The 23,885-nt window shown below is 45.7% G+C and overlaps 1 protein-coding gene and 1 pseudogene across 12 annotated transcripts in view; one reads left to right on the forward strand and one right to left on the reverse strand.

Annotated features, from left to right (window-relative positions):
• The window catches only part of PCNT (pericentrin), a 110,823-nt gene that overhangs the window by 85,786 nt on the left and 1,152 nt on the right, over positions 1-23,885 (reverse strand). For all 12 annotated transcript variants that reach the window (XM_053657586.1, XM_053657584.1, XM_053657582.1 and 9 more), the window contains exons 2-11: positions 21,802-22,005; positions 11,119-11,214; positions 9,935-10,063; positions 9,248-9,503; positions 6,900-6,955; positions 5,510-5,684; positions 4,806-4,942; positions 3,223-3,334; positions 969-1,212; positions 115-202 (exon numbers count right to left, since the gene is read on the reverse strand). In XM_053657586.1, the coding sequence (XP_053513561.1) occupies positions 115-202; positions 969-1,212; positions 3,223-3,334; positions 4,806-4,942; positions 5,510-5,684; positions 6,900-6,955; positions 9,248-9,503; positions 9,935-10,063; positions 11,119-11,214; positions 21,802-22,005 (1,497 nt within the window). The remainder of the gene's footprint in view (positions 1-114; positions 203-968; positions 1,213-3,222; positions 3,335-4,805; positions 4,943-5,509; positions 5,685-6,899; positions 6,956-9,247; positions 9,504-9,934; positions 10,064-11,118; positions 11,215-21,801; positions 22,006-23,885) is intronic.
• On the forward strand, positions 19,969-20,101 carry LOC119058795 (uncharacterized; annotated as a pseudogene).

Below are 23,885 nucleotides of genomic sequence, written 5' to 3' on the forward strand. Positions count from 1 at the left end.
ACTATGTGATCATTTCTCAGTATAGACAAATACCAAACCATTACGCTGTGCACCGTGGGTCAATACAACACTACACGTCAATTATATGTCAGTAAATCAAAACTGGACCGTCACCTCATACTGCTCCAGCTGGAAGCTGAGCTGATCAAGGTGGTCTCTTCTTTCTTTTTCAGATGTTTCTTCTAAAACCGCACTGGATGAACTAAGAGAAAAAACACTCCATGAAAACCGCAGATGTGGCATTTTCACATCTGAATCCTAGGATACGATCACCATGCGATCCTAGTGGTGTCGAGAACAAGACACCATGACTAACTAAACCATGTCTGTGACGGTGACCACAGCTGCTGTTGTAGCCGCAGAGACCCTGGGATAACTCAGGCCCTGACTGCCCGCGCCCACCCCCACTTGCTGCACATCACCAGCAGCCTGCCCTGAGGATCAGACTCAGCTCTCAGCTCTAATGCCCTCTTGTTCCAAGTCCCAAACAAAAAAAATGTGTTTCTAGGAAACCTGGTTATTCATCTCCATGGGCGTGAAGTCAAAAGCAAAACTAGATTTCAGGGCTGGTGAACACGAAATACAACCAATACATGAGTGAGGTATGATATGTATACCTAAAACCTATACAGTTTTATTAACCAATTCCATCCCAATAAATTCAATTAAAATATTTAAAAATAGCTTAATTATACAGGGATGGGAGAACAAAATAAGGTAAAACTATTGAAATATTAACACTACACTGTCAGAACAAACCCTGGTGCCATTTCCTTGGCAGAGGCAATGAATGCCTCTGAGGGGGTCAAAGGTCAGGGCAGCTGTAATCAATTTTCATTACACATATACACTTACTACATTTTGGTTTCTGAGGGTAAGCCCAAAAAAACCCAAAAACCTAGATTTCAGTTCAGCTCAAGGTTCCCATATTTCAAATACACATTCAGGATAAAAATTGCTGTATTTACCTCATTTCTGCAGACTCCAGGACAGAATCCTCCCTCACCTCCTGCAGCCGCTGCTGTAACAGAGTCAGGTCTTCCTGGTAGCTTTTTTCAGCATCCCTCAACTTCTTTTCAAAGTAAAGTCGCAGCTGCTCCAGTTCGGACTCGTGCTCAGTTTTCTCCCGTTGCTGTCGCTGCTCAAAGTCTCGCTGCAGGTGTTCCAATTCTTCCACGTGAGATGCTCGAGCCAGGAGTTGTTCACGCAAGTCTTTAACAGAATGAAATTATGCAATCACCTTGACAGAAACCCTCAGGAAAAATCAGGAAATACTGAAGGTCCTAAAGCATGGTGCAGGAAGCCAGATGCTAAAGGCCCCCAGTCCCAGAACCTGTGACTGCGGCTTATGCCACGTGACATGGGGGGCCTCCAAAGGGAGATGACCAACCACCTCGGCATTCTCAGGATAGAGGGAGAAGCCAAAGAGACTGAACGAGTAAGAAGCACCCCATGTGCTGCTGGTCTCTGAAGACAAAGGGACCAGAGAGGAGGAATATGTACAGCCCCTGGGAGCTGAGAGCAGTTGGCTGATAGCCAGCAATGGCATGGGACCTGTCCTATGACCACAGGGACTGGATTCTGCCCTACCCAAGTGAGCCAGGTGGAGGGACAGCCCAGCAACTGAATTACAGCTATGGGTGACATTGGGCAGAAAGCCGAGGCATGCCACCTGAGACCTCTGATCCATAAACCTGTCAGTAACCTAGTGTAGTTTTTAAGCCACTAAATCTATAATACTTTGTTAATGACAAGAGCAACATAGACCAGAAGAGAACGTCACCATCATTGTTTTGATCAAGAGAAGGCTGCCAGCTGGTTGATAGTAACTAGTCTTCAAATAATGTTTCAAAGTAGAGTTCCCTGTGAGGGTCTTTACATGCAAGGATGAAGATTCCCAGCAAATGTGCCAGAGCTGGAATACATGTGTGAATGCATGCATGAAGTCAGGTACAGGTAAGTGCCACCTGTGGCTTCCATCAGTGACACACGGACCCAAAAGAAAGACTGAGTGATGGGCTGACTTGGTGAGGCGCAGCAGAGACCCAGCCTTAGTCACCACCAAGCAGCTGACTGCTGTTTCTAGTCCTTTGTCCTGACTCTGATCTTTGTTCCCAAGAGCGCTTATCCAGTAAGGGCAATCACTAGGTTTAAAAGACTGTGTGGCAATCAGCAGCAGAAGAGCACAGGTCTGTGCCTTTCCCCTCCCTCCACGGTCTCCTGACTTCCTCCAACTGAAAGTGCCACCAGGGAACAGAGGCTGCTCTGACGCAGTCCTGGAAGGGGACCCAGGTGAGCTGCCTTCAATAAAGGTGGCCACAGCTGTGGGGCCTAGAGACTCGGTAGTCACCCACCAACACCAGAGACTGGGGTGACAGGAGTCTGCCCTAGGTGAACTCACTGGCACCACATGGAAGGCACACCTGCCACCCCAGGTGCCAGCTGAGAACCGAGTTTCTAGAATACTCAGCAGCAGCTTCTAGGTAGAAGCATGCACACTCAACAGGTGCCTGACATCAGTGGAAGCAGACATGACTCAATAGCTGTTAGCTTGCTTAACATAAAATCCAAGCTCCCCAACAATAAGTCAACACGTGCACCTGACATCACGTGCACCCATCTTCAGAAAGTTCACAAATCACGTTTTGCACTCGCCACAACTGTTATACCCTCATTTGGGGTTCCAGTTAAAAACACACAGCTTTGCCCTGGCCAGTGTGCCTAAGTTTGTTAGAGCATCACCCCCTACACTAAAAGGTTAGAAGCAGCCAATCAGTGTTTCTCTTTCACACCGATGATTTGCTCTCTGTCTCTCTTCCTCCCCTTCTCCTTCTCCCGCCTCTACCTTCCTCTCTCTAAAAGCAATGAAAAAATGTCCTCAGGTGAGGATTAAATACACACATACACACACACACACACACACAGCTTCAGCCCTGGCTGGGTGGGTCAGTCAGTTGGAACGTCATCCCATTCACCAAAAGTTAGAGGTTCGATCCCTGATCAGGTCACAGACCTCAGTTGCCAGTTTGATCTCCGGTAGGAGTGTGTGTGGGAAGCAACCGATCATGTTTCTCAGATCAATGTTCTCTCTCTCTCTCAAATCAATAAGCATGTCCTCGGGTGAGGATTAACACACACACACACACACACACACACACACACACACACACACACACAGCTTCAGCTTTTGAGGCTCTGAATCCTCAACATGAAGCTCCTCACCACTCAGCTCCTGTCTGTCGGTTTTCATGGACTCAAGCTGGGACCACAGGCGCCTGACTTCCTCTTGTGACTGAGCCTTCAGCTCTTCATAAGATGCTTGAAGGTTCTCCAACTAGAAAAGGAAGGTGACAGTGAGACATCACCCAAGACCAAGCCCTGCAACCGACAGGCATGAGAGAGCACCTGCAGTAAAAGCTCAAACACCACACGTCCAGCCTAGAGAACACCAACAAGCGGGGCACCAGAGGAAAACTGCCAGTCGTCCTGTTTAAAGGTGCCATCTCCCGACTGCAGCCCTACCAGCGCCTGGTATTTCTCTCACAGATCACCCTGCTCACCCGCCTGGCCTTGTTCCCTGCAGAGAAGACGACTTCTCACGATCAAGGGCAAGAACTTTTTCTGTTGTTCTAAGTAGTCGGAGGAAGGCCGACAGTGGTACCGGGGGCCGGGTCCCATGAGGTGGGTACACTGGCTCTCTCCCAGACTGCCAGCTGGCACCAACCACATGACGCAGTCTCCCAAGAGGTCCCCCAATTGTCCCCTCTAACGTGTTCTTCCTCATGGCCCTTTCCTTCTCATCTGTGATTACGGCCCTCCCTTACTCATCCCAAGAGGTAGGTTTGGATTTTCTCGAAATTTCTTGGTCAACCTTCCTGAGAAGCAGCTTCTTTCAGGGGTGAACAGAGCTAGCACACCGAGCTCATGCTGCATGCCAGCCACCCTGAGAGAGACAGAGACAGAGAAAGAAAGAGAGACAGAGAGAGACAGAGAGAGAGGGGGAAAGAAAGAGAACTGGCGGCAGAGAGCAGCTCCAACCGGCCCACCCACACAGGGGCTCGGTCAGCCTTTTATCACAGAGCTGGCCCTGTGGCCCCCCTAGCCTCTTCTCCAGGCCACAAAACAGAGGTGCCCCCCGTCCTCTCTTTCTCATTGGGGAGGTGAGTGTGTGGCAGCCTGGCCCAGGCTCTGCTGAGCTGTCATAGCCTTGGTCTGGAGGAGAGGCCGTGGGAGCGGGTGCAAGAGCAGCAGCAGGGGCCCGACACAGGCTCCCTGGGCTCGGCGACTCCCCTCCTCTGTAACCCATGCACAGGCCGTGAATGCCTCCATCCCTGATTTGCTTTTTTTTTTTTTTTTTATTTCTTAAACCAAGACTTGGGTCCTTGCTTGATTTGTGGTCTGGTAACAGAAGTACTCCAGGTCTCAGTAGATCTGGCCACATGGCCCCATTCTGATATGCACTGTTTCATTGGAAACGAGTTTTGAACATGAGCAGTAGGAATGTTTCTGCTTAACTTTTCTGAGAAAATTTTTTTATGGAATTATGGTCAGAGCACGTGGCCCTCCACCCCTCATACCCTGAATCTATACACATCTCTGGGCACTTGCAAAGAATGTGAATTCTCTGCATCTAAGATTGAACATAACTTAAATCAACCTTTCAGACTCTGTACATGCACTTCATCCACTGGCTCCAGCAAATCTAATAGTCGCCTGAAATTAGTACTTAAATTTGAGCAAACAAACAGAATGTGAAATGCCCTCAACCTAAAATCTTCTAAGTGGTTCAGTGAACCGTCACTCACCTCCAGCTGCTTTTCTGTCTCCTTCTCTCTGACCCTCAGGTCCAGGTCCTCGGCGTGCCGGCAGCGCTCCGACTGCAGGTCTTCCTGCAGCCTGGTCACCACGGCGTCGTGCTGAGCCTGCAGTGTCTGCAGGGACACTGAAGAACACAGGCCGCGCTCAGTTTATGACAGCCCGGTCTTCTTCCTCAGCAACCCTCAGTGAGCACGGCATGGTGTGCGACGGCACTGAGCGCCACCGCCTCCTACCCGAGGCGCCCTGCTCCTTTCAGCCCACTCTAGCACCCCTGCTGTTCTCAGGAGGCGGGGAGGGGTGTAGGCCAGCCACCCAGCAGACAACTGCTCTGACAGGTGGGCGTCATGTAACAGGCAACAAGCTTAAAAAGTGAACAACCCCAGCATTCCTACGTTGATGGCAATTTAATAATGGTACAAGCAAAAACTCTCTCTGAAACAGAAGTTTCGGGAAGGTTTAGGGAACTCGAGAGGCCTGTGGTCAACGAGGGGAGACCCCTGGGCTTGACTGTCCCATGATGGCTCTGAACCTCTGTCACCCAGGGGTGTCACATGCACTGTTATGCGGCACTTGAACACACAGGCAGTTCATACTCAACCACAAAGCTAGCAAATACAGGGCGCTGGTGTTCCAGACCCACACAGGATAATCTGGTCCCTTTCAGACCTGCTCATCGTAATTAGGTACTCACATTCTGTCTGATTTTTGGCTTGAAAAATCTTCTCCAGCTCAGCTTTCTGTTCTGCCAATTCCTTCTTAAACTGGCTTTGTAAGCTCTCCAATTCTGACTGATGCTTTGCAGATAACTCTTTGTGTAGGCTTTCTAAGCATGAATCTCTCTCAGCTTCCCAGTCTTGCTTCAAGTTCTAATTTAAATAAGGAAAAAAGAAAGTATGACCAACAGTTGATTCTGTCATAAAAAAATTTAGATCACATGTTCAAAAACTGGGCAGTCACCACTGCCTAGACCAGACTGCCACCATGGGAAACGAGCTCTAATGTCCAGCTAGTCCCTTCACTACTGCTGACAGGGACAGAACCGAAAGGACCAACGGGACCCACAGAGCAAATGAAAAGAAATGAGGGCCACCTGCCCAGAAACACAACCCATCTCTGAACACACAGCACAGGAGGGCAGTCCCTCCCAGGGGTTCACGGACCTGCCCCCACAAAGATATGGGGGTGCTGCTGCACAGTGATGTCACTGACCTCTGTGGGAGGGCTGGGCTCTGTCCCAGGTACCCTGAGGAACAAGTCCTCACTACCCTGCTCAGAGGGGCCGGGCTGGGCACAGGCCTCCAACCCACAGAGAGCTGACCAGAGCGGCCAGGACAGAAACACTCATGTGCCCCGACGTCACATGTCTCCTAACGTTGCCCACGTTTTCCCTGATGTCACCCATTTCCTCTGCTGTCACCAGTGCAAATGCCCCTCCACAAATGTCGCTTTTAGAAAGGGACAGGTATGAGAATCAGGAGTTCTAGGGACAGACTTCCTCAAAAAAGAGCTCATTGTGTTCTACCCTAAAACATAACTCTTTCTCTAAAGAGGTGGTGTGGGGTGGAAGCAGGAAGGCAATTATTGGCCACGCTGGTGCTGCTGGCAATGTGAACAGAGCCAACCATGGTGCACCCAGGGGCGGACACCCTGGCCTGGCTGCTTTGTCCTTGAGGCTCTGCTAGTCCAATGTTCTCTGCAGCGTCCTAGCACTCCCACTCGCTGCACCTCACTTAATTGCTGAGGTTGGCGCCTCCCTGCATGAGGACAGAGGTCTGTGTCCCAAGCACAGCAAGGGCCAGGCCACAGCAGCCACTCAGGAAACCAGACTTGTAAAGAGCCTCATGTTACACAAGTCAGTCTGACAAATTCAAATTGTAAAAAGAAAAAGAATACTCTACCTCTGAAAGAAAATGCAACACACTTCTACCAACATAGCCAACTAAAGCTCTGACTGCGTTTGGTTTATACCAAGATGAGGGGCTTTTCTGTGGGGGGGTCCCAAATGGAGGGGGCAAGTTGGTGGGATAAGCAGAAAGGAAAAACACTGTCCACACAGAAGGGCATTTTCTCATCACAGATACCTCTATTATGTTCTCATTTCTCTCCATTTCTGATTGTAACTTCTCCTTCAGCTCGGCTGCAAGAAAAACATAAAAGGTCTCTCAGGTCACTGAGTCTCAGGCTTTCCCAAAAGCTGATCGCCCAGGAGATCAGAGGCTCCTGGCTCCTGCTGGCTGCTCTGTGGACACCCACCAGGGTCAACAGGACAAGATGCATCTGAGAGGGAGCAAGAAGCAAGAGTATATGATGATGTCTGGTTTAACAAATTGTACTCATGCCCAAACCAAGGACCACAAGATTTCCAGCCAGGAGGACAGTCCAAGACAAGCAGACAAGGCTGCCTCCAGAGTGCACAGTCACTGAGATCCTCGAACCTGCCTCTTCTTCTAGTCACAGGGACCTCTGCCTGTCTGCTCCACACCGGGCCAGATGCCAGGCTAGGTGCCAGAAGGCAGGTAAAGATGTTCTAGGACCCAACAACTCCCAACCCTGAAAGGGAAGAAGCACAAGAAAAGAGGAGTAGGTTCTGGGGAGTGGAGGAGAGAGATGTTACTGGACTGCTGGGCACAGCCAAGTTAGGCCTGACACATGGGTGCACACCCAAACACCAGAGCGTCAGGCAGACATGGCAGGAGCCTCAGGAAAGCACCGAGGAGGAGCTGGGGAGAAGTGGTGCCGTGTGCGCATGGTGAGCGCAGCCTGAGCGAGTTCAGAGTTAAGGCAAAGGGCACCACCCCGAGTGCAGGTCCCATGCTGTCCACAGGGGCCAGGCCACGGCAGGGCCTCTCTGAGCACAGGGCAGGCACAGATCTCTCCACAGACCTGCTCTTGGGTGCAACCAAGAAGATGAGAAGATGGCTTTGGGGGGAGCCTAAGGCAGAGCATATTTTGTATTTTAAGTAACATACAGCCCTGGCTGGGGAGCTCAGTTGGTTAGCACGCTGTCCCAATACACCAACGTTGCAGGTTCAATCCCCTGTCAGGGCGCACGTAAGATTTAACCCACAAATGCAAAAATAAGCAGAACAAATAGATGTTTCTTTCTCTATCTCTCTCCCCTTTCTCCCTCCCCCTCTCTCTAAAATCAGTAATGTTTAAAAAAACTTTCGAAAGTATACACATACACACACACAAAAATGGGTAGAAATAAGACAACATACTCGTGTTTGCTTGGATCTAGAGAAGACATGTGGGACAGCACTACGAGAACCTGAGAGACCCAGAAAGAGGAGGACTTCTCAACACACCTGGAGCCGCACGCTGCTTTATTTTTCCAAATAGAAAACTCAGGAAAGGGGCCTGTAATCAGGTTTCACGCCAGCAGGGAAGCGGGGCGACTGCCCGAGGGTGCTGGCTTCCTCCTGGGGTGATGAAAGTTCTAAACACACTGTGATGTCTGCGCGACTCTGGCACACCACGACCCCCAACACCAACCCTTTACATGGGTGAACTGTGTGGTAGAGGAGTCACTGCTCAGTTGTTTTACTTATTTATTTCTTTATTGTTGTTCAAGTACACTTAGTAAAGCAATTATTTTAAAAACACGTTTACAAAAAGTAGTAACAGCCCTGGCTGGTATAGCTCAGTGGATTGAGCGCAGGCCTGTGAACCAGAGGATCCGCGGTTCGATTCCCAGTCAGGGCACATGCCTGGGTTGCAGGCCGGTTCCCAGCAGGGGATGCATGAGAGGCAACCATACATTGATAATTTCTCTCTCTCCCCTTCCCTTCCCCTTTAAGAATAAATAAATAAAATCTTAAAGAAAAAAGTAGTGAGCAACAAAAAATGTACAAAAACATTGAAATGAAAACATAAAAGTGTATCTTAGACATAAGAAGTTCGTGTAGGCCAGAGACTCAGAAGATGAAGAGGCTCCTTGGCCGGCCACCCATGAGGAGCAGCACAGCCCCACTGGGCACTGAGTGGGATGTCGGGGTCTGTGTCCAGGAGCATTTGGGTTGTGCTGGGCAAAGATTGGCCACAGACACAATCCTGTCAATGATGTAGGTACAGACACCTCCAGCACGTGACCAAATCACCTCCAAAGACACCATTTCAAAAGTTAACACAAGCCCGTTTGGAGAACTGGAAAGAAGGGAACAGCAGAGCAGGAAGAGGACGCGCAGAGGGGGCAGAGCAGGATGCACTGCACGGTCAGGGGGTAAACGGGGCCTGGCAATGGCTGGGCCAAGTGCCTGCACATGGAACAGGCCACACAGCTTCAGCGTGGGCAGGGAGATGGGTGTGAGAATGCCTCACCTTGGAGGCACCTCTAAGGGGGCTGCCTGCCTCCCCAAACACCAGAAATGGGATCTGTGCTTCCCCCCGGACGGTCACTTTAAGCCCGTGCCTGCCCACACACACATACCTATCTCCCGGCTGCACCTCAGTGCCACTTCCTCCTGCTCCCTCGCATGCTGCTCCCTAACGAGCTCCAGCTCCAGCCGCTGGCGGCTCTGCAGCAGGGCCAGCTCCTGGGCGTGCCGGCCATTAAGCATGTCCCGCAGCTCTGTCAGTGCTGTCTCCTTCTCCCTCTGCAGGTTGGCCTGTGTCAGCTCCAGCTGTGCTGTGTGCATGTTGCTCAGACTCAAGCGCAGCGCCTCCAGCTCCAGGGGCGGCACCGGCTGCAAGGAGAGAGGCGGTGCTGAGGTGGTACTGGGGAAGCAGCAGCCAGGTTAAGATGTGGCCTTGACCCCAAGGCCCTGGACACGGTAGCTGCCCAGGAGAGTCCATGCTCCCAAAGAGGCCCTGGCCAGCACTTCTCATACCTCAACGCCCCTTTGCCGGCACAGCACTGCTGTGTGCGAGGAGTGTGACAGGCCACTGATAGGGAAGTGCAAGCTGTGCAGAGAGTATGTCCCTACCACCTGGCCTGAACTGCTGCCACCAAATGTCCATGTGTGTCCCTCGACTTTCAATGGCCCCACATAAGATGTGAAAACAAAACAAAAAAAACAAGAAAGCAGACACAGCAAGCCTGCAGTGCACGTTTGTCCACTGTGACAAATCTCTCCCAAACCCTGGGTCCTGGCGTGAGTGACAGCGTCTGGATCACCTGGGTCTGCAGCTGCACCGGCTGCATCTCTGCTGGCAGCCCCAACATTGCCCACTGCTCCCTGCCAGTCTTTTCTCCATGTTGGCTCATCAGTTCAGCGAGTTCAGGTGTGCATTCCTGGCCACACTCCTGGGGAAGGAGAGCAAGAGACACAAAAATTAGTGATGATACACCAGAGAGAACAGAAAACATACATCTTCATGAAAACATGGCCAAGAGTGCCCCCAGCAGCACTGTTCACAACTGCCAGTAAGTGGAAGCAACGCAGTGTCTACCGACGAGTGACCAGGAAAACAAATGTGGTGCAAGCACACAACGGGACACAAAAAGCAGTGATACAGGACACCTACAACATTAATGAACCACAAAACACATTCAGTTAAAGAATCCAGACACACTTAAAGGTCCATCTGCAGGAAATGTCCAGAACGGGCAAACTTACAGACAGAAAGTAGACTGGTGGTTACCAGGGACTGGGGGGAGGGGTGGAAGAGGAGGGACTGATAACAGGGACAGGTTTCCTCTCTGGGTAATGAAAATGTTCTGGAATTTGTTGTAATGAATGCACAAGCTATTTAATATATATACTTAAAATGGCAAATTTTATGTTATGTGAATTATGTCTCAATAAAAGTAACTATGAAAGAATATGCAACCTGAGTGGTTTCATATAAACTTGAAATCCCCAAAACAGAGGTTGCAGGTATTATTAACTGGGTAGCAGAGCCCGTTTGCCCCTCGGTCACTGTGGCAGAAACTGGGACAGGTTGCCTTCCCAATACGCTGAGTGCAAGACTGCCTCACAGGTCCACGCTGGAGACCAGGTGCACACAGCTGACTACGTGAGACGAGAGAAGCACTCTGCAGGGAAAAGTCAGAACAGGAAAGCTATTCTCCATGCATCAAAGGCGAACTTCTCTCTTCAACATCCAGGAGAAAAGGCCAAAAGTGACAAGGTGAACCGAGCGGGGCTCCATCAGGTCTGGAAAGACCTCCCATGCAGGGGCAGCATGAAGGACCTGAGGTCTGCAGGGTAGCTCTGCCTCAAGCCTGTGCCCCCAGTTTCCGATATGAGACAAAGGGCCCTGGAAACATTGAGTCCTCTCTCTGGTCTGGGTTTCTACAACAGGGAGAAGTCCTCTGACAAGGAACACACCTTAACAAGAGAACTTGGAGACCAATACCTTTGTGAGGAGCCCAGGTTGTTCCAAACCGTCGCCATCCAGCTTCTGCCACGGCTGCTCCAAGTCCTCTGTCCTTGCTCCATCAGGGTTCTCCAGCTAAGAAGGGAAGGGCCAGAGAAGAGCAGTTACAGCACCAGAGCCACAGCCTCAGGCCATTCCAGCCCCTCCACCTGCCACCACACGAACTCCACCCAATCCGTTCAAGTTCAGAATCTGCACTCTCCTCCTTAAACCATTCTCAAGATCTAAATGCTTATTATGCAACTCATTTACTTAATGCTGCTGCTGCCCTCTTTTTAATGACTTCTGCTTCTTTAACTGTTTCACCGTAAACCTGACACTTAAATTACTAAATTTTAGTTTCTCAACAAATTCTAGTCTTTTAGGCCAATGCACTTAATTTTAATTTCCAAGTTCCTAATTTTAAGTACGAATATCTTATCTTCAAGATCTTCTTTTGTCTTTCCTTAAAAATTTACAGAAAGAATATCTTTAGTGTCTTACTATAAATTATCTCAAACTTCAAAGTTTTCCAGTAAATTTTCCGCCAACAGTTTACTGACCTATAAATTCACAGTAATTTTGGGCTTTTAATCTGCTGAGCAAACTGAGCTGAGATGACTCTGTCTACAAACAAATCTCAGGAGTGCTCAAAGAGGCTCTGGGTTTGAAACACGAAGTCACGGGCACTCCACTCGTAAGGACCCCACTCCTTCCCCGCCGTTAACCACAGCACCACTCAACACCACACACAGGCCGCACACAGGCCAGGCTTGCAGGGCCCAACACAGATGTCGGGTTTCAGCTACTTGAGGGGCAGTTATACATTTCCCTGTATTCTCTCTCTGACTGGTCATCCTAAAAACAATTAAAAAAATTACTTTAAAAAAACAAAGTAAAAACACACCCTTGTTGGTGTGGCTCAGTGGAGCGAGCACAAGCCTGCAAACCAAAAGGCTGTCAGGGCACATGCCTGGGTTTCGGGCCAGGTCCCAGGTCGGGGATGTGGGAGTGGCAACCAACTGATGTTTCTCTCATGCATCAATGTTTCTCTCCCTCTCTCTCCAAATAAATTAAATCTTTAAAAAAAATTTTAAAATATAATAAAACATATTCCGTCTTGCAATTACTACATGAGTCCACAAGACCTCTGTGTGTACCTGAGTCATAAGATAGAGCTGAGCAACTGTTTTCCTATATGAGAATTTCATCATCCTAGGAATTATTTCATCATACTACTCAGTGATTCCCAACTATGTCAACAACTAGAATAATGGAGAAACGGGAGAGGGAACTGCCTAGAAGGACAAGGTGACAGTGAAATGAATCACTACCCTTCAGTTTTCTTACTGACTGAGAGACCAGCTTTGTAACCACGTTCCAATATGAGAATTCTTAAGAATTTGTCATTTTTCTGCAAAAATGGCAAGGAGAAGAAAGTTGACAGCAAAGACTTTTCACAAACCATTAGATGAATGAAAAGATGAATGCAGACAGAGCAGCACTCGAGGACACCAATGACAGCAGCCCATGGCAAAAACGAAATCTCAGATCACAATTCTGCCCAGGACGTGACATGATCAATTTTCTCGAAATCAAGGCCAAGTGAACCCACAGGCTCTAAGGACAGAGACCCGCAGGCTCTAAGGACAAAGAGAGCCTGTGAGTCTCATCCCAGTCGTGCAGAGGGAGGTCTCTACCTCGTGACACCTGCTTCAAAAAACTCAACCATCCTATTTCACTTCGTATGTGTCAATATTCTTTTCTTTCTTACGTTTGTGTGCCAAAATTCACTCAGCACTCAAAGATTTGTACCAAAACTTCTAATAAAGTTGTTTTAAATTATTACTGTCTTGCTTCCATAAATTATTTCTAAAATGTAAAATGACAAAGAAGTAATGAGGGTACATGGGACCCAGATGATAAATGAAGATCATTGCTCTAAACACAAAACAACTCCTATCTTAGTACCTACACAGAGATTAAAGGCACATTAAGTCCTCAAGAACGGTCAATTAGTTAGTAATACATATCAAAAGCTTCCCTTTTTTGACTGAACTCATGATGCACAATTGGATGATCAGAGAAGTCAGCAAAATATCTGCTGTTAGAGCACCAAGGGAATATGCATAATTAAAGATAAATTACATAAAGCACAATAAATAATCAAATATACTATGTAATATAATATAGTATAAATAATCAAAAATAAAATATTAGAGGGTTGTACTATTCAGTCCCACTTTCCATCACCACTCCCCCGGCCAGGGAGAGGAGAGGGGCTGGGAGTTAAAAAATCTCCAGTGACCAACGACTTAGTCAATTGTGCCTGTGTAATGAAGCCTTCACGAAGACCTAGAAGAGCAGGGTTTGCAGAGCTACCGAGTTTGTGAAAGCGTGGAGATTTGGGGACAGCAGCAGACTCAGAGAGTGAGAAAGTTCCTACCCCTGCCCCACACTTTACCCCATGCACATCTTCCATATGGCTGTTCCTGAGTTATATCCTTTTATAATAAACTGGAAACAAAAAAATGAAGAAAAAATAAAGTATCTGCTCTTACAGCACTGATGGCATATGTGTAATCTTAACATAAAACAGCTGCCTCATTAAGAAATATGATTCATAACTCACTCCTTAGAAGGAAGATAATGGCCCCATCTTACACAAGCTACTTATTTTACCTGTGCATATTAGTATTTTAATAAGCATGTAAATGGAGAATGTAAATTTAAATTATTGCTGCAAAAAGAATAAAAATTTGAAAAATTGTGAATGCAATTTAAATTAAATATATCTATTTAAAGCCTGGGAATCAGTGATCTATATGTCTAGCTCAAGAAGTTAGAAAAATAGCCCTGGCCAGTGTAGCTCAGTTGTTTGGAGCATCGTACTACAAACCTAAAGGTCGCAGGTTCCATTCCTGGTCAGGACACACACCTAAGCTGAGCATTTGAGACCTTGCTTCCTGGCATGCCATCAGTTTGGCTCAAATAAACTCATAAAAATTCTCTACCAAAAAAAGGGAGGAAGGAAGAAAGAAAGGAAAAGAAGAAGGGAGGAAGGAAAAGAAAGGTTGTCAACATTGAGGCCATAGACACTAAGAGGAGGATATTCCTATGAATAACTTAATGCCAAAAAGTGGAACATTAGATAAAAGGACTGTCTGAGAAAAAGCACCACTGAACTATTAAACTGAATCTGTAATTAAAAGCCTCCCCAAACACAAAAAACTTTCAGTTCCCAATGAATGGCTTCTATTTCTTACACAGAGCAAAGGACCCCTCTCAGCATATCCTACGAGGCCAGCATAACCTCAACACAAAAACCTGATGAGAAAGGAAAATTACAGGTCACCCTCTCACAAAAAGATATGTTTTGTCTATATAGACTGAAATGATTGCATGACTTCTCTCTTTAAGTCTGTTAATGAATCACTCTGATGTTTACTGTGGCGGGGAGGGGACTACAACATAAAAGTGCCACAGCGCTATTCCTTCCCTACCCCTGTTGTTAACTATCTGTTATGTACCCCTCTGGCCCCGAAAACAAAAGTCAAAATGGTTTTCATCAGATCATTTTCCTGAAGTAAGGAAAGTCATCGGATAGCTGAGTTAGAAACTTAGAAAGTCTGGAGCTGATAACACAGCAAAGCACCTGTTTCAGTCATGAGTTTCTGTCATTCTCCTAATGGAAACCCCCTTCGAATATTGAACAATGTCCATGAATGTGTCATATTTGGAGGGTTTTTTTTATAGTAACTTAAAATCCCTCATATAGTATATTTCTCCAACTGTATCAGTTCATTACTTTTAAAAAGTAATACGCTATCGAACCTTGCCGGTGTGGCTCAGTTGGTTAGAGCCTTGTCCCATAACCAAAGGTTGCAGGTTTGATTCCGGTCAGGGCCCATACTCAGGTTGAGGGTTTGATCTCCAGTCTGTCTAAATACAGGAAGCTACCAATCAATGCTTCTTTCTTACATCGATGTTTCTCTCTCCCTTCCTCTCTCTCTAAAAGCAATGAAGAAAAAACAGAGTATATGCAACCACAAATAAACACATCAAAAGTAATTTTCTGAATGTGGAAAAGTATTCTTATTAAACACCAAACTCAAGACCTAAAAACAGGGTGGAGTGGGGCAGAGAGATGAAGACGTCCGTCCACAACTGTGCTCACAACTGGAGGCACGGGGTGGGCCAGGGCGGCACCTCCTGGAGCTGCTGCTCTAACTGGTGTGCCTGGGCTTTGAGCAGCAAGGCCTCCCGCTGCGCTGCAGTGCTGCTGTCTTCCCTGCTGAAGGCTGCTAGTCAGCTGGACTATTACAGAGCCCCACGCAGGTATCACCAACTCTAATTCCTACTACAAAAATTAGTGCAAACAAAGCAATTTCTTTTAAAGATCACATGCAACTGAGTGAGAAGAATGAAGGCTGAAGTCAGACATAAGGCACACAGAGCTAAGGCAAAAGCCAGGGTGCCCAAAGCCCCACCAGATACGGCTGCTCCCAGCACAGAGCTAATCCAGATCCCTACCTCCCAGCAGTGCCAAAAAGACTAAATGGAACGCACACACAGGAACAACCACATCTGGCACAAGTTGAAAAAATAAGTAAATGTCAGTCATGTTAATTCTACGTAAAAATGTAATTGCTTTCATTTCTTTTTATTGTAAAAAAAAAAAAACCTAACACCTTATCATACATGCCACTGCCAGGTATCTTAAAAGTAAAAGACACATAAAGAGAACTAAAATAACATGAATCTTTGTGCAAAATAACACACGTGTGTTATTTCACAGTTTCCTTTTACAGACAGTTAGCATTCTGAAGTGCCACTGCCATGCTGTGAGATCTGATCCATTACTGCTCACGCGAATAATCAGCACCCTTCTAACCCATATCCCTGTCCGATGATGGACATAAAATGCAATTTTATTTTAGTAACAGACTGAGCTGAGCATAACAAGAAAGGTAGATCTACTGGAAGTCTAATGGATTCCAAAACCCAGACAGAAAGAACTCTGTACCACAGCTCTCCTCCACCCCTTAGATGCTTTAGGTAACTCAGACATGACTGGCCTTCCACATTTGAGAAAAGCACACCTCAGCAATCATGTCTCTACTAGAAATGAAACACAGGAACAACCACAGCCCAGCCCTACCTGACTGAACTGCCCCAGCACACAGGATGATGGCCTGGGCAGAGGACGTGCAACCAGTGGTGCTGCAAAGGTCTTGTGTCTTCGCTCATGTAAAGTCTTTCTTTTTTGAGCCCACGCACCCCAGCAGATAGGTACCCTTACCTCACCACAGTCATTAAAACAGGCAAGGAAATCACTCCCCAGCCAGCAGGAGGGTGTCAGCTCAGACACACCGAAATGAATCTATGATTTACAAGGGACACCTTACCTTGGAACTTTACATTTAAACATGATGTTTCCCTTGAAACGGACAAGCTGTTGGTGAGTGAACAGTGAACTTGCTGGCCTTGCAGGATGCTGACCTAGCTGCACCTGAAGTTCCTCCATCTCCAAACCAAGTCTGTCTACGGCACCGTGCTTGCTCAGAAACTTTTCCTCCAGTTTACTTATTCTAGCCTGAGCCTTCTGAATGTCAAGCTGACACTGATCCACAGGCAAACACATTTCGTCCTTTAAAAATAAAAAGGTAACTCATTTACAGCCTCAAAACTCAGAGGTCCATCCACTCCATTCCTGCCACCTCTGAAATCAAAGGTCAACAGCCTTTCTCTAAAGAAAACCTTCAGACTAATCCCATCTTCTCTATCATAGTTGCCTGTTATAGACTGAATTGTGTCCCCAAAATTTCTGTGTTGAACTCCTAACCCCCATATGGCTGCACCTGGAGAAAGAGCCTTTGAAGAGGTGATTAAGATTAAATGAGGTCCTAAGAGTGGGGCCCGGATCCACTAGGACTGGCATCCCTAAAATAAGAGACACCAGAGATCTCTATGGGTCCTGTGAAGACACGGTGGAAAGGCCATCTGCAAGGCAGAGAAGCCTCACCAAAACCCAGCCCTGACAGCATCTTGGTTTTAAGATCTACAGTCCCCAGGACTGTGAGAAAATAAATGTCTGTTGTTTAAGCCACTCAGTCTCTGATATTTTGTTATGGCAAATTGAGCAGACTAAGACACCGCCTTTAAATCTCCCCCAATCTTGTCACTTCCTTCCTTCCAGCTGACCCTCTTTCTACTGCTTTCTCCGTACACTCCGGACTCTAGAGGGCCCTCTCTTCAGACAGTTTCAACTTCAACGCAAACGCCAACCAAGGCAGAGGTGGATGAGCATGTATGACGCAGGGAAACACCCGGCTTCTACCATCTACCATCCATTTCTTACTCAGTCCCAGTGCCCAAGCACAGCAGAATCAGAGTTGTTTACCTTCACCCGCACAGGGAACAACTTTATCAACCAGACACAGTGTTTATACTGGAGATACTGTGGGTTCATTTCCAGACCACCGCAATAAAGCAAGTACTACAACAAAGCAAGCTGTAATCTTTTTGCTGGGGGTGGGGGCTTCAAATTCTAAAAAAATGCAATGTCTATCAAGTTCAGTAAAGAGAAGCACAGTAAAGTGAGGTCTATCTGTATAGCTCCTTTGGTCTTCAGTCCTAAAACCCCACTCATTTAAAGTGACTTCAGTCAGCATCTCTGTCCTTAGCCCCTTCAATGTGGGTGTTTCATACATTTGCAATACAGTCAGGGTCTTTTGTTACAGTCTGCACTCTGTCCTAGAATCTCCCAATCTCCTAAATGATCTTTTAAAATTTGCATAAAATATTTGATTTTTTTAATTTTCACTATCATACAGAATACTTTCACTGCCCCCCAAAATCCCATGCTTCACCTATTCAACCCTCCACTCAACTCTGGCAAACGCTGCTCCATTTACTGTATCTACAGTTCTACCTTTCCCAGAATGTTTATGAATGGAATCATACAGTAAGTAACATTTCACACTGGCATCTTTCAACTTAAGCAAGATGAATTTAAGGTTCATCTATGTCTCTGTATGCCTTGAATGCTCATTCCTTTTTACTGTGTAATTTGTATTGCTGATGGGAATGCAAAATGGTACATCCATTTGGAAAATCATTTTTGTCAGATTTTTAAAAGGTTAAACACACCTACCATAGGATCCGCCCATACCATGCTTAGGTACTGACCTGATACAAGTGAAACTGTAGGCCAGAAATTTCAAAGCGTGACGCGACTGTGGAAGCAAGGCTGTCAGAAAACTGGCAAGCTCCTTCTTTGCTGATAGAAATCAAAATTTGTGCACCCCTTATAAAGGAAACTAAGCAATACCCAGCAAAACTACAAATGCACCACCTTTTGACTACTTCTAGGAATCTACCCTGAAAATATACCTGCTATGAAATAAAAGTACACATGAACAAGGCTATTTACCTCAGCATAGTTTATAAAGCAAACTGCTGGAAACAAAAACCCCAAGTCACAAGACAGAGCTTGAATAAACTGAGGACACTCGATGGATATGCCATGCTGCCATAAGAAATGAATTAGAGAGTGATTCCAAGGTCTACTGTTATAGGAAAAAGAGCCAAATGTAAGACATTTTCTACAGTGTGCTACTGTTCATATAAAAAGGGCATATGGGAAAGCAAACGTGCATTTACTCCTTTGTGCAAAAAGAAATAAAGAAAGGGTAAGTCAGACACTGAAGATACTTCTGTCTACAGGGGGTAGGTTTGAAGGCTTGGGAAGAAGGGAGAATCAGAAACGGGGTGGTAAGGAAAAGGAGGAAATGACGCTCTCTAAACACAGCTCCAATCTTTAGAACCTTGGTAATAAATGTTTTACCTATTCAAAAAATAATTACATAAAATCAACCTGGCTGTGAGAAGAGCCAAAATAGAATAAAACTATAAAACAAGTATAAAAATCAAAATGAGAAGCAAGGAACAAAAAAAACCCTAACCCAAATAACTTTGAAACACTAAAATAATTAACTTTGGCATGATAAAGACAAAAAGAACTACATACAAATATTCTACTCTAGTTAGTAAATTTGTCACGCGAGCAAAAGTTAGCAATACTGAAATTTATTTGTGTCAATTTTAAGCTTAAGCAAATAAGTAAATATTCAGAAAATAAGGAAGCCAGGTTTCTCACTATTGGAAAAAGCAGTTAAAAACAAGGAGGGAAAAGCTAGGATACACTATGTGGTGATGGACTGGATTGAAGGTATTAGTGGTTTTGGTTATACCATAAACAGACAAAGAAATATAGACATGGGTACATACACACAGTAATTCCCATCTGTATGTTGAAACAGCCTAGAAGCAAGGATATCCCACTAGCAATAAGTACACCCTCCACCCAGATCTTGGTTCTAAATATCATTCTCCAAAAGAGGAACCAGGGGTCCTTGAAGAAATGGCTGAATACAGGGTTACAGCAAAGAAAGGAGGAAGGAAGCCTGGAGAATCACGGTGCCAGAAAGTAAGGAAGTGAAGTACCAAAAATGATGAAAATGTGTTGAAAGGACAGAATACAATTCAAATGTTCTCCCAATTGTCAAATCTATGTATTCCCACAACAAAATCAACATTAATATGGCTAACATTGTGGATTAAAATACCCCCAATAATAAAATAAATACCCATGAGTCCATACTGAGATAAATAACTGAATAAATAAATTGAGAGAGAAGCAACAGTTCTGCCCTGGAGTGGAAGGACAATGAACGTACACAGACAGAATGATGGAAAGGGAGCCACCATTTGGCCAACACTGCCGCAGTAACTGCTGTGGGCAAGAATCATCAATGGAAGCTAAACTTAATGATATTAAGTATGATGATCGCTTCTCAGCCTTTTGGCTAAGATCAAGTGTACTATCTGTTCTTATCAGAAAGTATGATGAGAAATAGGATATGTGCAGAATCTCCACACAATATACTCATTAACTACACAGAAACAAATAGTAACTTTTCTATCAAGAAAAATCTGGCAGGCCCCATGTAACTAGGTGACCAAAGTTAGCATCACTAACAGGGAGATGTATCAAGTATCAATGCCCCCTGCCTCTTCATTTTCACAGTGCTCTTGCCAAAACACACAACCTGATTTGAATGAGAAGGAAACATCAAACAAACCCAAACTGACAGGTATTGTACAAAATAATTAGCTAGTACTCTTCAAAAGTGTCAAGCTTATAAAAGGGAAGAGTGATAAACTGTCACAGGTAGTGACATGGCATTAATAATCTATACAGAAGAATCTTAAGCCAGACAAAGGGCATTAAGGGGACAGTGGGAAAAATCTGAAGAAGCTCTATCCATTGCTTCAATGTCAATGGAATCTGACTCTGATAATTATACTATGATTATACAGGACGTTAACATTTCAGGAAGCTAGGTGAGGGGTATCTTATAAGTACTATGTTTTGCAAAATTTTTAAAGTCTTACATTATTTCAAAATAAAAAGCTAAAAATATGAAACTTAAAAGAATTCTCTGATTTGAAAATAAAAGCAAAAAAATTAATAAATGTTAATCATATACTATGAACTTTCCTCTTCAAAGAACCTAGGCAGGAACATATAGAGAAAAGCTACTGGAAATAAATACGTAGCTCTTTCATACTTTTAGCTGTAACCAACGCATGGCCGCTGAGAACTGCTACTCTACCACAAGAGAAACACGAGGACAACTGACATCTGACCTCAGACCTGCAAGAGGACAGGGAATGGAGGGAGAATGAACTCGGCACAAGCCAGTCCACGGGCACAGCCACCACAGTTCTGGTCGGTTGTTCCCTAAGCAACATGACAGCATGGTGGCTAGGTCGTCCAATTTCTTAAAAGAAGCAGAATTCCAGATTTGTTGATAGTATATCATCAACTTTACATGCCCATATCATTCTGTTTTGATTAAGGCAGGCCAGACACAATATGATATTTGAGTCAAATTCTGCCCTCAGTTACCAGCTTTCCCACTCTTTCTAGTGAACACCTAAACCTGCGCCTGCCCCACTGCACACAGTAGGGAATACTCATAATTCAAGGACCCTTGTAAGACACTTAGAAGACACACAGGAAGAAACCCCAAGGGAAACCCACCCATGGCTGATCAGGAGACCACGCAGGGTCAGCATCCTCAACATTCTCAATGCCCAAGTTCATTTGGGCAGCCCAAGTTCACCCCCTGCAGCTCTCAGGGCCAGCAGCAGAAAGTGGTATCTCCTCCTCGAAGCTCACATTTCCCCATCTTTGCCCCCCTTCCCTCCTCATCCCGCATTCAGAAAGAAGGGAATGGACAAAGAATAACAAGTGGGTGGATTTGAGAGTAGATGAAGGAGTATTATGGTTTAATTATCCAAAGAAATACCTGTTACAGGGGATGATACACACAGCCAAAGCCAATGAACTCATAAAACTTCCATCACCAAAGCAAGCACCAATACTGACACTGCCTTCAAACAGTCGATCCAAAATTTCTCAGAATCATACAAAGATAAAATACATATTAGGAGTAAAACCACTAATATATACTCCCCTTTTGTAAACTAAACTAAAACTCTCTTTCCCGACTTTGGAGAGGCAAAAACAGACCAAACACTACTTTTTGTAAATTACACTAACAATAACCAGAATATGAGTGAAATGTAAAAGCTGATGCCAAGTAAATTTACCTGAGCTGCTGATGCCCCATCAGGGGTGTCACTACACAACGTGGTTTTGCAAACGTCCCCTTCTCCCAGAAATCCACTGTCCTCAGTGGCTACCGGACTCTCCTCCTGGACAGGCGCATCGACAGCCGGGCCCTTCCTCTTCGCCGTCTTTTTCTTCGAATGCGTATAGTCACCTTTTGTTTTTCTCTGTCGGAAGTGAGCAAGCTGCGCAAAAATGCAGAGAAGTAGTAAAGGCAAAGGTAGGTGAGAAAAATGTAACAGAACCACAAAGTCAGCAGGCTCGTGGGAAACATGAGGTTCTGGGGCTGGCTCTGTCCACTCAGCCACACCTGGCCAGATTCACATCAATCAACAGATCCCTGTCCCCTACACACTGCCTTCATTAATAGCTATGATGCCAAGAGCCTAGCTGGAGAACTGTTAATTATGCCTGTATACAGGCAAAAGAAAGCAAGATGCCCGAGTGGCAGAGTATCTTTTGTAGCCACTGGAAATTTACAGAAAAATATTATTTTACAAAGTGCATCTATTTAAAAGACTGATATCTTAATCAAGGCATGTTTAAAGTTTAAAACCATATAAAAGCTAAATTTCTCCCTTTGCCCCCATTTTCCCCCCCAATCAAGGGAATATATAACCTAGCCAAAACTTCCCAGTCATAGATTCTGAGACAAGGTACAGAAATAGCAAAAAATTAATTAAGCCAGGTCAATCTAACATCCTCCTTTATGGAATCAGATGTTCTAGTTTTCATGACACAGCTCACCAAAGCACCAGGGACTCCACAGAATGTTGCCCATCACAAGGCATGACCTAGCTCATTCTGTCCCTCAAATCTGGGGGTTTTGGACTTTGCTCCCTCTCCCTCTCCCACTAACACCTTATTCAAACAGTATGAAATCTAACACCAGCTTTTCACAGGGAAACAAACATCCGTTCCTTCAAATGACAACTGTGGTCATAAAAGCAAATGTACTTAACAAAATGTATACAATTTTATGTACACAAGAAATTACGTACGCCATTTATGTGAAAAAAATTGTCTGTCTAAAGCAGATGGTACCTTCGAAACTAGCCTCATTTATTATTTTATTTTAATTCATTTGTTTTATGCCACAGCCCATGAAATCTAACCATCTGCAAGTTCCTTTCCTGCATCACAGTCCTCATTTCTGGTCTGTGGTTGCCCAACAGGAGGCGTCTTGTTTCTTCTCCAGATGAAGGTTAATCACCAGCCTCAGTGCTCGCTCAAGCACATTTACTCATGTTTACAAACCATGACAAGCTCAGCAACAGAGTGTTAAACTCAGGCTCACTTTCATCCTCCATGTGTGCCAGGCACAAGCAAAGGGAGCCAAAAACAGGCCCCAACCTCCCTAGTCAATCCCAAGTCGTAAGTTTCACCTTCACAGGAAGCCTGAATGAGGCCACTCTATCCTCTGCCTGTCACCCTGACATTAGACACTGCTGTCCCTATCACTGCATCACACCAGTCACTGTGCTCTGAATGGTTTCTTTAGTGCAGTTGTCCTATGATTTCCTAAAGGGAAAGGAACTAACACTGAATACCTCCTACTAACTAATCCATACGAAATCCTCACAGTCAAGCTGTGTCTGACTTCAAAGCAACTTCATGCAGCTCTCCTTACTCAAGCTGGCATTGTAGGGACTGTTATTCATTCCTTCCTGGCAGAGCAGGTTGCTTCCTACAGCCAGAATGGGGTAGGATGGGAGTGACAGCCAACATGTCCATGTGCCCCCAAAACAGTGAGTACCAGAACAGCGTCTGGGTTGTGTGTTTGATTCCCAGTCAGGGCAAGGCATGGGTTTCCGGCCAGGCCCCCAGTAGGGGGCGCGCAAGAGGCACCCACACATTGGTCAGTGTCTCCCTTTCTCCTTCCCTTCCCCTCTCTAAAAATAAAATAAAATCTTTTTTTTTAAAGCATGCCTCGGGACACATGGCTCCAGTGATACATGGCTCCAGTACCACTGAGTTCACTTGGGCATCATCCACAATCTAGGATGTAACACTCCCCCCACCCCCCAAGCTTGGCCAAGGTGTCTGTGGTTTCCCTAGGAACCCA

Source organism: Artibeus jamaicensis, unplaced genomic scaffold, assembly GCF_021234435.1.
Source record: "Artibeus jamaicensis isolate MK-2021 breed Jamaican fruit bat unplaced genomic scaffold, CSHL_Jam_final scaffold_474, whole genome shotgun sequence".
NCBI classification, from domain to species: Eukaryota; Metazoa; Chordata; class Mammalia; order Chiroptera; family Phyllostomidae; genus Artibeus; species Artibeus jamaicensis.